We start from the raw sequence: 14,458 nt of genomic DNA, 5'->3' as shown, positions 1-14,458 counted from the left end.
ACGACAACGAAAAAGTGCGGTCAGTGTCGTAACTATTCACAGGACTTAACGACACAGAAATAAGAGAGAAAACGCGGGGCAACCATAAACAAGTCTCCCGATGCGGTACGAAAGAGCGGTCCTCGAGGTGGTTAGGTAATCAGCCCCCAAACAAACACCAAGTCTATTATTGGACACGATCTTCTCTTTCTTCCCCCTTTGTATCTTGAAACATATGTGGAGATGTGACAAGGGTAATATTTTTTTGGCTTGCCATCAGCTCAATTCTCTACAAATCTCCATCGACGTCATCCACACTGGGCACTTGCATCAACGTCACACCGCAAGCTTCAACTACTAGGTGCACGCACTCCATGGCCGTTTGCACATCTTCCTTGGAGATCCCCAACCGCCTTGTTCCTCGGATATGCCAGTAGATCATCCGCGGCATGTCTTGACCCATGAGAGCCGGCGAAACTACCATCTCTGTATCAACGTTATCCAAAACCTGGCGGTCGGACAAGAGTAACCCATAGGTGATATCAGCAAGCCAAAAGCCAAAGTCTGGATGCTGTTCGAATAACCCAATGAGTGAACTGGTTTTGTGCGCATATACTGATTTTAACCAATCCATGCCGCGCGCATGATTTGCGTCGTCGCACTGCCAGCCTTCTCGGGTGAAGGAACATTCCCCATCTTCCTCGGACATGACTTTGGTGATACCGAGGAGTGCCTCTGTGGGTTTGGGCCGAGAAGAGCAATGTCCTTGAATAGCGTCTCGCGCATGCGACGAATCAGCTTCCAGCGTGCAGTAGTAGTTGAATGCGCATGTTGGCTTGTCAGATACAGGTACAGCTGGCCACAAAGGTGTGATTCTGATATCGTCGCAAGCGCGCTTAATGTTGTCAGATACCACTTTTCACTGGCGATATTGGAGGCTTCGAATTTGCTTTCAATCATGGCAAAGAGCTTAAACCAACGCGGCTCTATAGTTGGTTTGTCGATATCGGATGTGTTCATAGTTTGAGTCCAACCGAGTTTACCGTGTATCTTCTAAAATGGACAAGTCCTTGATATCTGAATTCATACAAAGGACTCTAAGCCCTCGGGCGATGACGCAGGGCTGAGACCGTACGGTGGCAACCGACGGATTTCAGGTCCTTAAATGCTGTGCAATCCGTGGTTCACACAAGTAATCCTAGGTTTAGTTTTTTTCGGTGTTCTTGTATAGAAGAGACTACCTTGACAAGTCCTCTGACACTCGTCTCGAGAGGATAGCTCACTGCTAGTCACAAGCTGTTATCCGCATTTGTCTCGATGGATTGGATGTGGTTGATCCGTATTCAACTCCCTGATTATACAAAGAAAAGACATCTGGAAATACGATCTGAAAAGCATCTGAAAAGAACAAGCAAAGACACGTTGATAAATTCTTACATAAAGCACCTGCACTTATTCGCGTGTCAAAAATCCATCCTGTTGACCCACGACGACGTGTGGATAAGTGTTCTGGCTCCCGATGATGCAGTGATCCTGCAATATTTGGGGCCACTCACCACCCTATTGTTCCTTCCCCTTTAAACCTTCCATAGTTACCAGTTACCTCTATTGTTTGTATCCTATTCCTCGCATCTATTTGTAGTACTTTCTATTCTCCTCCTCTACCTTCGTCTATCTTTATACTTTCTTCTATATTTGAGCCCAATCTAGAATAAAAATCCTGATTAGAAACCTGCTGCTTACACTAATGCGATTGCAACCGGCGGCAAGAAGTATGACATCAAAGCAAAGGATATGCTGGCTCCCTCCACCCCCTCCTCCAAACGCACGTGTGGCCCTGAAAAAGGAGAACATGGGAGTTTGCGATATCATGGCAAATGGTGCCCAGATGTGCGGCTTGGCTTTCGCAGACCAAGTCACTTTACGCCGAAAGCTCCACAACGAGCATCCAGGAGTCAGTAAGTCTTGAAGAGCGCCTAATCTCAAGATAGTAGTTATATTTTCACTGCAAGTCCCTGGCAGCCACAATGTCTAAATAGCCAATTGTCCTTAAGTCAGTAACTAGCAAATCCTACATGTATCATATTTTGAAGGGAAATGGTCCATACCGGCACGCACAGCACGCCACGCTTCCGCAAGACGCTCATCTTTCCACTCAAAGGTCAGTCCTCCCGGAACTGATGCTTCGTGTATATTCCAAATTATCCGAGACGCTCGGTTGTCGGGATAGGTTTCGAAGCGAATCTTATAGTATGAAGGATCTGTGATATCATATCTTCCACTCTTCCTCAGTTCGTCAAAGTTCATGCTCCACTCGAAGACGTGGTCGTAATAGTGGCGGAGGGGGTAGCGGTGCGAGTCTCGACCTTGAAAAGAAATCATAAGGTCGCTCCCTGACTCTGGACTGAGAGTGACTTCCAGCATATACTTATAGTCCGCATTGTTGTACTTGCCGACGTAGCATTCAAGTGGCAGTGGTGGTGCTCCTTGGATTCGCTCTTCGGTCAATCTATCATGGAGTGTAGCGAACCGGTCGAGTGTTCGCTTTTTACCTATTTCTGCGAGCTTAACATAGTCGGTGGGTTTAGCAAAGTCGAAGAGGCCCTCGATTAGGAGTCGCGCAATCCAGTCAGCAGCATCGCTCAAAGCAGTGGTGTTCATGAGAACTACAACGGCCGACTGCGTTTCAGGAAAGAGAGCAAGGAATGAAGAATATCCCGGTCCTCCACCTTGGTGATAAATCATGAGCCTAGACTGGTTTCCAGCCCCGAATACAGGCTGCTCGGACATTTCCCAAAGTTCTGAGTTCCCACCGAGAAGGCCCACTACCCCAGGCAGCTGTGCTCTCGCCCAGCCAAATCCGTACGATCTTTCCATAAGTGATGGATTCCTCATTGCGATATGGTTGCTAATTATGTGCGGGATTTGTTTCAATGCCGTGTTGGCGGATGCCTCGGTGTTCTGGCTCGCAGCCAAAGTTTCTTTGGCCCAGACGAGAAGATCACTCACAGTCGAATAAGCTCCGCGTGAACCTTCGAATAATGTATTCGCAAAATTGGGCTGAAATGCCAACGGACAAGCCTCACCGTCGCTAAGTGAAGCATGTGGTTCGGCGACATTATTGTTCCCTTCAAAGGATGGCCGCAGGGTTGTAGAAGTCATCCCAAGTGGCCGAAATAGTTGATTCTGAAGATACTCGTGAAGTGGCTGCCGAGATATATGTTCAATTATATGCGCAGCAATTGTGTATCCCCACGGACACATCAGCCAGCTCTCACGGTGCGGAAGCGGTTGAGGGATGCGGCCGACGGTTTTCAACAGCACTTCGAGAGAAGGCTGTATATCACAATTTCCACCGTCAGTTAGCAGAGTTGCGATTTCTCCATCCAAGCCACAGCGATGTGCCAGAATATCCGCTATTGTGGCTGTTTGTGTCCAGTCAACACCAGTATGATCAATCTCGGGTATGACTTCTTTCAAGAGAGATGTCCACTGAAGCTTTCCATCTTCCACAAGTTTTCCCACACCAGCAGCTACCATTGACATGGTGATATGTCCGATGCCATATTGCGTGTTTGCGTCTGGATGTGCTGTTTTGGACTTGTCACGGAAGCCAATGTTTTCAGTCCACAGAGTTTCTCCATGGTCGAGGAGCCCAATAGAAACACCTGGCACACTCTCTACTTTGCAAATGCGGTCAATCGAGCAGCTTAGTTTTCGCAGTCGATCAATGGTCGATGGAGTGGACCTACATAATGTCAGCGTGTCAGCGAATGTTTCATCCATGGGAACTCAGCAAATACGCAATACGTGCATTTCTGGCATTTTTGATCACTTGGGAATGGGAGAAACCAGGTTTGAAGGAAGCCCTGGGGGGGTCCAGGGAGCCTGATGTCATGCCATGACCCCGCTAAGCCACAAAGTACAAGGGTATATTTCTCACTTACTGAGCACTTCTCTTTCTTCCTTTTCTCAATACTCTCGTTGACAAGATTGTTTTCTGCTTATCGACATAAAATGTGCGAAATGCTGCGATACAAATACAACCCGCTATTAGAGGGCCACATTCGACTTTTGACCCTCCATCCCGGAGATTTAGATGATCCTATTAACAAAGCCAGGATTGACCATATGCGCCTCGATGAAAAGCCCACTTTTGGTGCCCTTTCTTATCAATGGGGAGCAAAGCAACTTAACCATAAAGTCGAGGTTACCGAGTCTGGCGAGTCTGGTGGCACTAGCGATTATGTCAACATAACCTTGTCCTTGTATAATGCGCTTCTACATATACGACGAAAAGATGAGCCGATTTCGATATGGGCTGACGCAATATGTATCAACTAAAGTGGCACGCACGAACGAAACAAACAGGTTTTGCTGATGGGCCAAATATACCGATCAGCCACAGCAGTTGTCGTTTATGCAGGCCCTGCAACTGAGCAAACCCAGTTAGGATTGAACTTGGCAAACAGACTTGCAAATCACCTCATGAATGAACCCAAGACTGAGTTTGGATTGGACCAAGAATTTTCCAACTTTGCTGATAACAAGCTAGAGGAGCTTGGGTTTCCCCTTTCGGGTGATGCAGCATGGCCAGCGATTCGGTCGATCATTCATTTAACTTGGGCGATAAGAGCATGGATGATTCAAGAGGCGATACTCAACCCAATGGCAACGATACGGTGTGGGATAATCGAATTGCCTCTCGATATGATCACAACCCTTTGTTATCTGGCGCGCAGCCAGAAATTTCCAAATCTGATCTTGTCAGGCCAAAGTAGAACGGAAGCAGAACTCGATCGCAGGGCATTGGCAAATATCTTATTTATTGGGATTGTACGAATGGCGTTGTGGTCCTCAATTCCAGATAGTCCCTTACCCACCATGTACTACCTTTTGAGCTGGACCCTCGGTTTTGATTGTGAAGACCAAAGGGATAAGGTGTATTGCCTTCTTGGAACTGCTACTGATGCTTCTCAATATGAGATTGAACCTAATTACCATCTTAGTGTACGACAGGTGTACATTGACGTGACCGTGCGCATGCTGCAAAGCAACACCACGTTGACCTTCTTACCAGCGCCGGTACACGAAGGCAGTCTACATTGAATCTCCCATCGTGGGTACCAGACTGGTCTACCTCAGACGACGAATGGAATGGGCTCCATAAGCCTCTCTTGCTCGAGGCAGTTCACGTACGCAAGGAGGATATAAATCATTTCCATGCTAGTGGGGATACCATCAGCGACCCAGAGTTTAGCTCAGACAAATTAAAGCTTACATTGAGTGCTGCGTTTATCGATACGTTGACATACATCACAAATGCTCTCACCTACGTCTCTGATGACACAAAATATGTTGAATGGCTTGAGAGCCAATCAGATACATTGGGCAGATCAAGCAGATATGGACAAGAATCATTCACTGCTCTCTGGAAAACACTTTCTGGGCAGAGGTATCGGTTTGAGAAGGATGAGTATTGCTTGGTGGAATATCCATCGACCGGGCACATATGAGAACGATATTCCAGATGAATACCAAAATCCGAGTACTCGAATGTTCATGATCGATTTATTTTGAGGGGGCATCCAAGAGCATGTAAAGACGCGGACATTTTCAACTACAAAAAATAGATATTTCTGTTTTACACCTCTGAATGCAAAGCAGGGGGATACCATTGCGCTCCTAAAAGGTGGACGTACACCCTACGTGGTGCGGAAAGAAGGAAATGAATACATATTTCTTGGAGAAGCGTATATTTATGGTCTGATGGACGGAGAGGCCATCGATAACAAGAACGGGCTTGATCTCAAGTTTGAAAAAATTACCTTCATATAGATGTGTCCAACCGAGTTGAAACTCTCAGGAAATACATGGACATACGGGTCGATGCAAACAATACTAGCTAGTCCAGATTCAAGTTGTGTGAGCCGGGAATGACAACTTCTAAGTACAAATTGAATAAGCAGAAACAGTTATCACGCATGTAACCCTCCAGCAAGTCGTTATCAACAGCTCACGAGGCCCAAGACTAGCCAATATCAGTCTGCCTTCTGACTTTTTGGCTTTTCATCGATCTGGCTCGTTGTTCCCCTTTCTTCATCTACTCCGTATGGTGTGCTCCGCAGCCAGAGAATCCATGCAGTCATTAAAATAGCGGTCAGAGGTACACAGATCACGAAATAGATCCAAATCTCTTCGTAGTCTCCGCGGAAAGAGAACATATTAGTCGAAAAGAGGGTGGCCACAAATGCCCCAGGGAGAAAGAGAATGGTTATGATCGAGAGAGTTTTCATAGCTTTAGAGTCACGTAGGGCTTCTCTTGCTAGCCTTGACTGCATATTGTTATCGAACTGGGCTATGAGGCCATAAAGCTGAAGTTTAGCATAATTGTAGTCAGTGCACATTCTATCACAGTCTCAGGGGATTGTTCTGCTATCTTCAACCAAGCGACGCCACTTACCACGTTTCGTTGACTCTCCACCTTCGATGGTAAAGTCTGCATATCGTATTCGCGACTTTTCGACATCGCAGCAAGGATTGAAATTGTCTGGGTCATGACATGTTCTTCATCATTTACATGAGTTTTCAAAGTTTCTCCAAAATCATCCTCAAACCTCCTCCTTCGTCCCAGTTCGACGAGGTTCATGTTACACTCATGCAACGTCTTACTAATAAGGCGATAAGATATCCTGGCATCATCTGGCTTGCCTGTCCCTTTCAGCTCCTCAAGAAGCTTTGCATCCACTTCACGCAGAGTCCGAAGCATTTCTTCAAATTGCTTTGCGGTTGACTCGACGTGCTCTTTATAGAGCTCTAGCGGTAGGATTGTCGGATAGATTGAGGAAGCTCCCCGGATTGCATCCAAATGTCGCTTGAAATTGAACGTGCTGTCAGCCTGAATGATACCGGATATCCTGGGCAAGGAATGGGGATCAACTTGGTCTATCTCGCTGTATAGAATCAAGGACCAAAAGCCTGTTCGGTAAAAGGGCGTTTGGATGATGCAAGCTGGTACAAGGTTGAGTGAGTGAGTGAACGTTTATTGATGAGGATAAATTCTTACCTGTTACCTTCCCGGGGCTAGTTATCGATGGAAAGAACTGGCATGCGCCCCCTTCATGAAGCCTAATATAGGAACATTCTGCAGGCAGTTTAAAGAATTTCACGAGCATATCTGTATGTGACTCGTTGTCTAACAGAGTTCTCACTTTGCTTATAGTATTGAGTCCGGTTTGATCCGACTTTTGGAGTCTAAAAATGTCAAAAATGCCACACCTGCTAGAAACTGAGAAACCGAGTGAGACTCACATGAGGTCAAAATGTGTCATGTCGTGTGACTGTGCAGGAATTCTCCCATCCTACATCCCAGAGCCCTCGTATATTAGCAACATCCAATGGCATAAGAACTGCATAATCAAATGTGTCTAACCTGGGTTTGCTTCATCCATGAAAACGAATCCCTCAGGATTCTTGGAGTGAGTACTGAGGGAAGTGTTTTGCCGTCAATTCGAGCAGCATCCTCTTCCACCGTCACCCAGCCCCGTCCCTCGCGTCTAGCGTTCCAAATCTCATGATAATGCGATTCAATCTTCTGTTGAGTGCCCGACTGTACATAGCTAGAAGCAATGTTATCCAAGATTTCTGTCACATTGCGTCTGCTTTGAGCTTCTGCCAGATTTGTAACACTCCCTAGCAAGGAAAGATCTACGCTCTCAAGATTGCCTGCGGGAATTTCGGCCTCAATATTCCCTGCTTTAGAACGTGCTGGGTCAAATATGACCGGGTCACCCCGGAAAACTTGGCGCGACTTTAGTGCGAATGTTGCAACACTGGTTTCTATGGTCACAGTGGCTTGATATTGCTCGTCGTCTGAATCTCTCTCAATGAGGAGCGCCGTTTGTAGGCGGATTTGAACTCCACTCTTCTCATCTGCGTTTTCATAAACACTCCATTCCGCAGTACTGCAAAGTCTCGAAATATTTCCCTCCAGTTTTCCAACCAAGCGTTTTGGAGGCTGTGGAGGCTGTGAGGTTTCTTCCAGACTCGATGGCAATTCATTTACACTGCCTGACAAGCCCTCGGTTGTGGCTATGGAATCCCCAGCGTGTGGCCGGTCTATATGGGGAATTTTAGCCGGGGCGATTGCTCTTATGAGAGGATCGCGGCCTGTGTGATTGGAGCGATTCGAGAATCGAATTGAAATTGTTGCGGATTCGATGCGGGCAGACCGCTTGGAGGTACCAATATATGATTCCATGACAAGCAGGGTGGCTGGCGTCAGCGATTCAGGATTCATGAAGCCATGGGTAACGGACACTTGTCTCACCTCCACCATGGCGGGGGAAGAGCCAATGGCCATATGCTTCCGGTTTACAGCATTTGATGGATCATTATTTACCATTTTGTCTATACTTGCCTACTTCAGATAACTTGAGTATGAATAGGTACACTAAACGTATTCCAGCGATTCAGCGGAGCTGTTGAGAGGTCAGATGTGTGTGTAATCCTGTGCTCTGCTTACGCTACCTAGGTACTCCCAAGGGATTACATAAGAGCATTTGACCGCTAGTTATGCCAATAAATAATAGTAAGGACAAACAGAACATCTGTTTGTGTCTGCAGCGGCATGTATATTAGGCCCTAACATTCGTTGGGCACCACATGTGTTGGAGAATGACCCACCCTGTTTGCTCCTGCGCTTGTTATTTCTCTCTCTCTATCTTTCTCCCTCCATTGCCCTTCTTCCATCTTTAACGATAAGAGTAAATAACAACCTTAGGATAGGAATAATGAATAGTAACACAGAATTGACTTTATAAATTATACGATATACGAAGGTGGTCAAAGGCACTTTTCTATGTTAAAAGAAGAATATAATATGACCTAGATCCATTCAATGGATATAACTAAGTCGCTATCAACTACTACGATGGATTATTATCCGGGCTACTGAGCGACCCTGGCACCTTCGGTTCGTGGAAAAGGCCCAGCCTGGCAGTGAAAAGTCCCACGTCAATAGAGGCAGCATCGTTGAACAACATTTCGTCTGGTATCCGAAGAATGATGTCTGCAGACGCTGCCATTTATTCGATAGAGCAACCTACCGTCCGATTGAACATAATTCATGCCATGAACCCGGCCGACCAATGCCATCCTTGCCCTGCAGGTGTGTAGGTGTATCTAGTACCATTGCAACTATGGTACATGGCTGTAGCCATGGGCTGCTCCCGGTATATAGCTGTCTTTGAGCATCTTTGCGTCAAGTGGGTTGATAGCCATGGCGGCAGTTTTCACAGCGCTCACCATTGGCCCTGGGGATGGCAACGCCACATAATTAGCTTATCAGCTGCTTCGGCCACGATGGCCGTCTGCTGGCGAGGTAGGATAGGAGTCACTCATGACATTGCTGAATAGCGAGACGAAGCTTAAGGGAAGTTCTGAAATGGGCTTGCGTGACCGTATCGGATGGCTTGAGTTTTTGGAGCCTCTTCTTCTCGCTAATCAGGTTTGATATTTCCTTACATACAGTCTTATGGAATCGTTCTGTGGGCATATTTTGGTTTGCCTGTGAGTTAGTCACGTCCGTGGAATGCGGAAGAAGTTTAATGGGCTGACATTGTTACCAGAGACTTCTAACCCCTCCATGCCATGGGCTCCACAGGTGTTATCGGGGGTATTGATCGGTTGCGGGATTCTCTTGATATTCTTACAAGTAAGAAATTGCAGTCTTTAGAATTAGCTACACTACCCTTTCCCTTTTTCTATAAGAGGATAAATTTATCAATGACTGAATAGGGCATGTACTATATCATTGACGTCTTCAAGGTAATGGCCAACTCGGCCATTTCGATCAACACCATGTTCTGGGGTCTCCTAGGTGCTGGTTTCCCCTTATTTACCTCATACATGGTATGGTGACACTCTGAGATGAAATATTTAATATCTTCGGCTAACCATTTTCCGGTTTAATAGCCTTGGCGTACCATGGGCCATGTCCTTACAAGGATTTCTGTGCGTCGCTCTAGTGCCCGTCCCGTTTTTGTTCTTCGTCTACGGTGCAAAAATTCGGAAGTAGAGCACTGATTCAATGATATGGTTTATACGGCTAAGTATGTTATTCTTCAACGACTGCCTCTATTGCGGAAGTCAATTACCTGAACTTTTGCATATATAAAACGTACTTACTATTTGGTAAATACTAAGCATAAGTATACCTGGTTTTATAAGGCATTCAATGTAATAACCTGGATCAGTAGGCTTCAAAGGCTAGGTGGGAGATCCCGTTCCTACGCCTCCTAATAATCCAGTAACGTGCTAAAGGTGGTAGATTTACAAAGACACATGAAAAACGTACAATCAAATTCTAGTTGGTATTTATATTCACGTCATTAGCATTCCTGGCTTCGACCACTGCGGCCGCAACGGCCACGAATCCGAACCTCTATGTAGTATGTACATGTATCATGTACAAACTCCTTGGTACGCGATCTTCTCCTGATCTCTAGCGCCTAATCTATTTACCAAAAACGCCCCAGTCACCTTGTCCCCAAGTAGTCTTCAGTGTCCAGTGCTTAATCTTCCACAATCCGTCTCCAGCATCCTTGACCAGCTCGACCGCGTAGAATCCACCAGCAAGCAAGAAATCAGAGTCGGGCTTCATGCCCTCTCCCTCGCGGTAGTGCTGAGAAAGAGCAGAGCATGAGACCTGAGCCTTCGATTCTTCGGTGATGTTGATACGCATGTTGGTGAGAAAGTGGTTGGTATCCAATTTGGCGATGTTGGCGTAGCATTGGCTGTAGATGGCGTCGTAGCCTTCCATGACAGTGCCGTTGAGGACTAAGACAGCGTCGTCAGTCAAGGCAGATTTGAAGAGAGCATCGTCAGCTGTGTCAAAGGCGACAACGCCGCGGTAGAGGGCATCGGCGACGGCATCGCGGTCGCTGAGGGCAGGTGTGAGGGAAGCTGGAAGTGCAGATGCGACCATGGTGGGTATTCTGGATATAGTTTGTGTTGGATTGGAGGGAGATCATGCAGTGGTGCACGATTGAAAAGAGGCTTGTTGGTTTTTGTTGATATATGCGGTTCTACAATGGCAATGAATGAACCTTTAAAGGAATTAAAGTACTTACGCCAAGCTAGAAGGCCGGCGCTTTATGCATGCCATCAAATTGAGACACGCTACCCACGTAGGTGACACTCGGTATCTTCTAAAGTTATCTCCGATAGATGGAGTTAACGGAGTTACGAGGGCGCTCGGTCTAAACGGGGCCCGAGGATGTCAAAGGTGTTTGGTTGGCGTGGATGTTCCAAGGTTAGCGTCAAGGTTAGCGGGTCGGCCCCCACAACCGGGACCCATGCACGCTCAGCCAAAGCTTAGCATTGGGATCAACCTTGGAACAGTCGTAAGTTGCCCTCTATGTTGTACTCGTAACTTGAGAGGTCGATACCTGTCAAATGGGGGAAATCCCCCGAAAATATCCTATTTGGTACTATCACTACCTGTGGGTTCTTTTACGGTGCAAGNCCCCCCCCCCCCCCCCTCTGCGGCGCTCGACTTCAAAGTCTGCCATAGATCCTACATATGTAAGAGTTAAAAATTCTAGTTTATAAGTAATTCTAGAGCTCAAGGCAGCCAGCTGAGTGGGGTTACGGTATTCCTTTTCAACTTTTTCTTCGCTGGATTCGTTCAAACCCCAAAAACAATGAAAGTTTTGATTATTTTTGCTCGCCCGGATCCCCAATCTCTCAATGGTGCACTTCATCGAATTGCTGTAGAAAAGTTGAAATAACAAGGTGACCATTTCCAAGTCTCTTATTTGTACAAGATCAGATGGAACTTTGAAGTGGAGCATGAAGACTCTCCGAACGTTCCAAAGGAGCAACGACTCTATCTATGGTGAGTCAGTGACACCGTAAGAAGTGATTTGTTGGTACTGAGTGATGAGGCCCAAAAGGTGGAGGACTTCGGGAGTACATTGGGGTCAATAATGATTTCGTCTTGTTTGGCAGTTAGGGCTATGCTAAATATGCCTGATAAGCAAGGCAAGGTGCGATAAGCTAACTTCGTGATATTCCACTTTACCCTCTGGTGGTTCACAATGCTAGCAACCTTGCAGGAATGGGTGGACAGGGTCTATGATGGCCTTGGTCACAGCCCTCACACCGACAAGCCCTAGGGCTACCGATACGGAGAAGGTTTCATCGCGGGATAATGCGCCATGTTAATCGTAACTCTTGGAGGCTGAGAGGGACGCTATTCGGCCTGCAGCATCAGCGACACAATCAAAGATGTTTGACTGATTAAGCATGGTTTCTGTTCTACCCCGGATTCGAGGTTCTTTCACCGTTTGTCGCTTTTCGAGTCTGTAAAATTAGCTTCGATGAAATGGCTAGTAAGCTCCAAAAAGGAATGCGCCAGGATGAGGTTAAGAAACCTATTTCCTATCCCAATACAACTTTGAGTCTGCATGAAAAGCACGGTGGAGAGATCTGATGTGAAAGTAGATAACTCCGAGTGAAGTGGGATACCAGTGACGTCACAATCAGTTGATCAGCCAATAGAATTGTGAATTCTACTCGGCCGCGGGGGACTATGTGGACGCGTTGGGGGCCATGGCCGACAAACCTACCACTCGCCCTGGGAATTGAGAAAAATAAACATAGAATAGTGAGTGATAATTGTACCTGAAGGAAATTAGCTACCACCATGCCATATATACATACATATAACTAGTCATTTAGGTACTAATGTACATGGAGAGTCACGCAGGTACGAAGTATGTAACCCCGCTTACTGTGGGAGATTTTCTTTTGTTGCATTTTAATAAAGTACCTGGTATTTTAATTGGGTATGAATGACAGAAACATTATGACCGGTTTATATCTACTAGCGCCGATTAGATTCAAGTGCGTGAGGCTTAAGACCAGGATACAGAAGCTTAACACCATCGGGGTTGCGGCGGTCCTAAAAGGCCCTTGCCCTGATTCGGGAAGTCTACTAGTGTCATGTCAGCTTATAAAAAGCCTCTCTTCCCCCCAGCTTTGATTCCCTGTCCCAAATTTCGTTTCCCCTTCCCGTCCTTCCATTTACCCACCATGACTGACCCCGAGATCTTCACCAAGTACCCGTCCCTCAAAAAGATGGAAGGCCTAGATGATGAAGACATTGTCGAATCCCACGATGGCCGCGAAGTCACCCTGCTCAAATACATCTACAACCACTCTGACCTCGACACCAAGCTACGGGGCTCCCCATCCGCCATCCTCGCCGCCATGGACGAGTTCGCTGCCCAGGAGGACTTTCTTATCAACATTGGCCCCGACAAAGCCGAGAAACTGACCGACCTGCTCCGCGAATACCGCCCCCGCGTGGTGGTGGAGGTGGGCACTTATGTTGGGTACGTGGTGGATCTTGCGATCACTAAGATCCGATGGAGACACTAACCATCTATCCACAATCTAGGTACTCAGCTATCCTATTCGGAAATATTCTCAAAGAAATATACGATGAGGACAAAGCCGAGCTGAAAGAGGATGAGGGGAGCGCACCAAGCAAACCAAAGATCTACAGTGTGGAAATCGACCCGCTTATCGCCTCCGTCGCCATGAATCTCGTCAGCCTCGCCGGTCTCCAGGATATTGTTGAAGTGATTGTGGGCGCATCCGCACATACCTTGCAGCGGTTCCATGACGAAGGCATCTTGGCTGAGACCGGCATTGACCTGCTGTTCATGGACCACGATGAAGCGCTCTATGAGCCGGATGTGAAGCTGGCTGAGAAATTGGCATTCCTGGATAAGGAAGATGCGGTTGTAATTGCTGATAATGTTGTGAGGCCCGGTGCGCCGGAATATCGGAGTTACATGCGAAAGAACCCACGCATGAGCCAGAGTTGGGGATTGGCCGGTTTGATTGTCCCGGGAGACTTCGAGGTTAGTTGGCTTGCGACCGATCGAAATCATGCTCGGGAGGCGCAATCTCTCTCTATAGTTTTAGACATTCCACTGACTCTTCGATCTTAGGATGAGTTGGAGGTTAGTGTGGTTGGCTTGCCAAAAAGATGGGCCTGAAGCCTAATTTGAAGAAACCCAGCCAATTGGTGGAGGGGAAGGGATTACATGGGAAAGGAGGCGTGAATGGAGCTGAGGATCAGGAGATACCCAATTGAAATAGGAAGAGGATTTCTACTTGATGACCAGTTACTCCTGGAACTTGGATATAGTTAGTTAGAGGTCCAAACATGAATTTCATACCTTGTAAACCCGAAAACTATAAAGAAAAAGAAAAAAACACACAGAAAAAGAGAAAAGGCTAAGATAGAAAAAGTCCAGCGACTAGCTTCTTGAAGTTTGTAGTCAAAGCAGACTTTGCTGGAACATAGTTGGATATTCGATGCTTCCGGAGGAGAGATGTCAAGTCCAGACTTCCGGTACGAAGATGAAAGTTGCCCAGCGCTGAGATGATCATTGCATGGAGT

General features: G+C 46.7%; 6 protein-coding genes across 6 annotated transcripts; 2 read left to right on the top strand and 4 right to left on the bottom strand.

Annotated features, from left to right (window-relative positions):
* Positions 1-268: 268 nt before the first annotated feature.
* PEX2_026760 (uncharacterized protein) lies at positions 269-999 on the bottom strand (the record flags this gene model as incomplete). The annotated part of the gene is made up of 2 exons (XM_016739951.1): positions 269-853; positions 895-999. 2 exons carry the CDS (start codon positions 997-999, stop codon positions 269-271), a joined length of 690 nt encoding a protein of 229 aa, XP_016593598.1.
* A 982-nt stretch (positions 1,000-1,981) lies between these two features.
* Positions 1,982-3,877, bottom strand: PEX2_026750 (Peptidase S12, Pab87-related, C-terminal; the record flags this gene model as incomplete). The annotated part of the gene is made up of 3 exons (XM_016739950.1): positions 1,982-2,010; positions 2,088-3,727; positions 3,783-3,877. The coding sequence occupies 3 exons, from the start codon at positions 3,875-3,877 to the stop codon at positions 1,982-1,984; spliced, it is 1,764 nt and encodes a 587-aa protein (XP_016593597.1).
* Positions 3,878-4,005: 128 nt separating this feature from the next.
* Positions 4,006-4,323, top strand: PEX2_026740 (Heterokaryon incompatibility; the record flags this gene model as incomplete). The annotated part of the gene is made up of 1 exon (XM_016739949.1): positions 4,006-4,323. One exon carries the CDS (start codon positions 4,006-4,008, stop codon positions 4,321-4,323), a length of 318 nt encoding a protein of 105 aa, XP_016593596.1.
* Positions 4,324-6,020: 1,697 nt separating this feature from the next.
* PEX2_026730 (Mg2+ transporter protein, CorA-like/Zinc transport protein ZntB) lies at positions 6,021-8,341 on the bottom strand (the record flags this gene model as incomplete). The annotated part of the gene is made up of 4 exons (XM_016739948.1): positions 6,021-6,353; positions 6,443-6,932; positions 7,291-7,340; positions 7,412-8,341. 4 exons carry the CDS (start codon positions 8,339-8,341, stop codon positions 6,021-6,023), a joined length of 1,803 nt encoding a protein of 600 aa, XP_016593595.1.
* A 2,154-nt stretch (positions 8,342-10,495) lies between these two features.
* Positions 10,496-10,966, bottom strand: PEX2_026720 (nuclear transport factor 2 family protein; the record flags this gene model as incomplete). Its single annotated transcript, XM_016739947.1, has 1 exon — positions 10,496-10,966. The coding sequence occupies one exon, from the start codon at positions 10,964-10,966 to the stop codon at positions 10,496-10,498; it is 471 nt and encodes a 156-aa protein (XP_016593594.1).
* A 2,111-nt stretch (positions 10,967-13,077) lies between these two features.
* Positions 13,078-14,051, top strand: PEX2_026710 (O-methyltransferase; the record flags this gene model as incomplete). Its single annotated transcript, XM_016739946.1, has 3 exons — positions 13,078-13,379; positions 13,445-13,913; positions 14,004-14,051. The coding sequence occupies 3 exons, from the start codon at positions 13,078-13,080 to the stop codon at positions 14,049-14,051; spliced, it is 819 nt and encodes a 272-aa protein (XP_016593593.1).
* Positions 14,052-14,458: the final 407 nt, after the last annotated feature.

The sequence above is a fragment of the Penicillium expansum genome (genome assembly GCF_000769745.1).
Source record: "Penicillium expansum strain MD-8 chromosome Unknown contig70, whole genome shotgun sequence".
NCBI lineage: Eukaryota > Fungi > Ascomycota > Eurotiomycetes > Eurotiales > Aspergillaceae > Penicillium > Penicillium expansum.
This window is presented reverse-complemented; position numbering and strand designations above follow the sequence as displayed.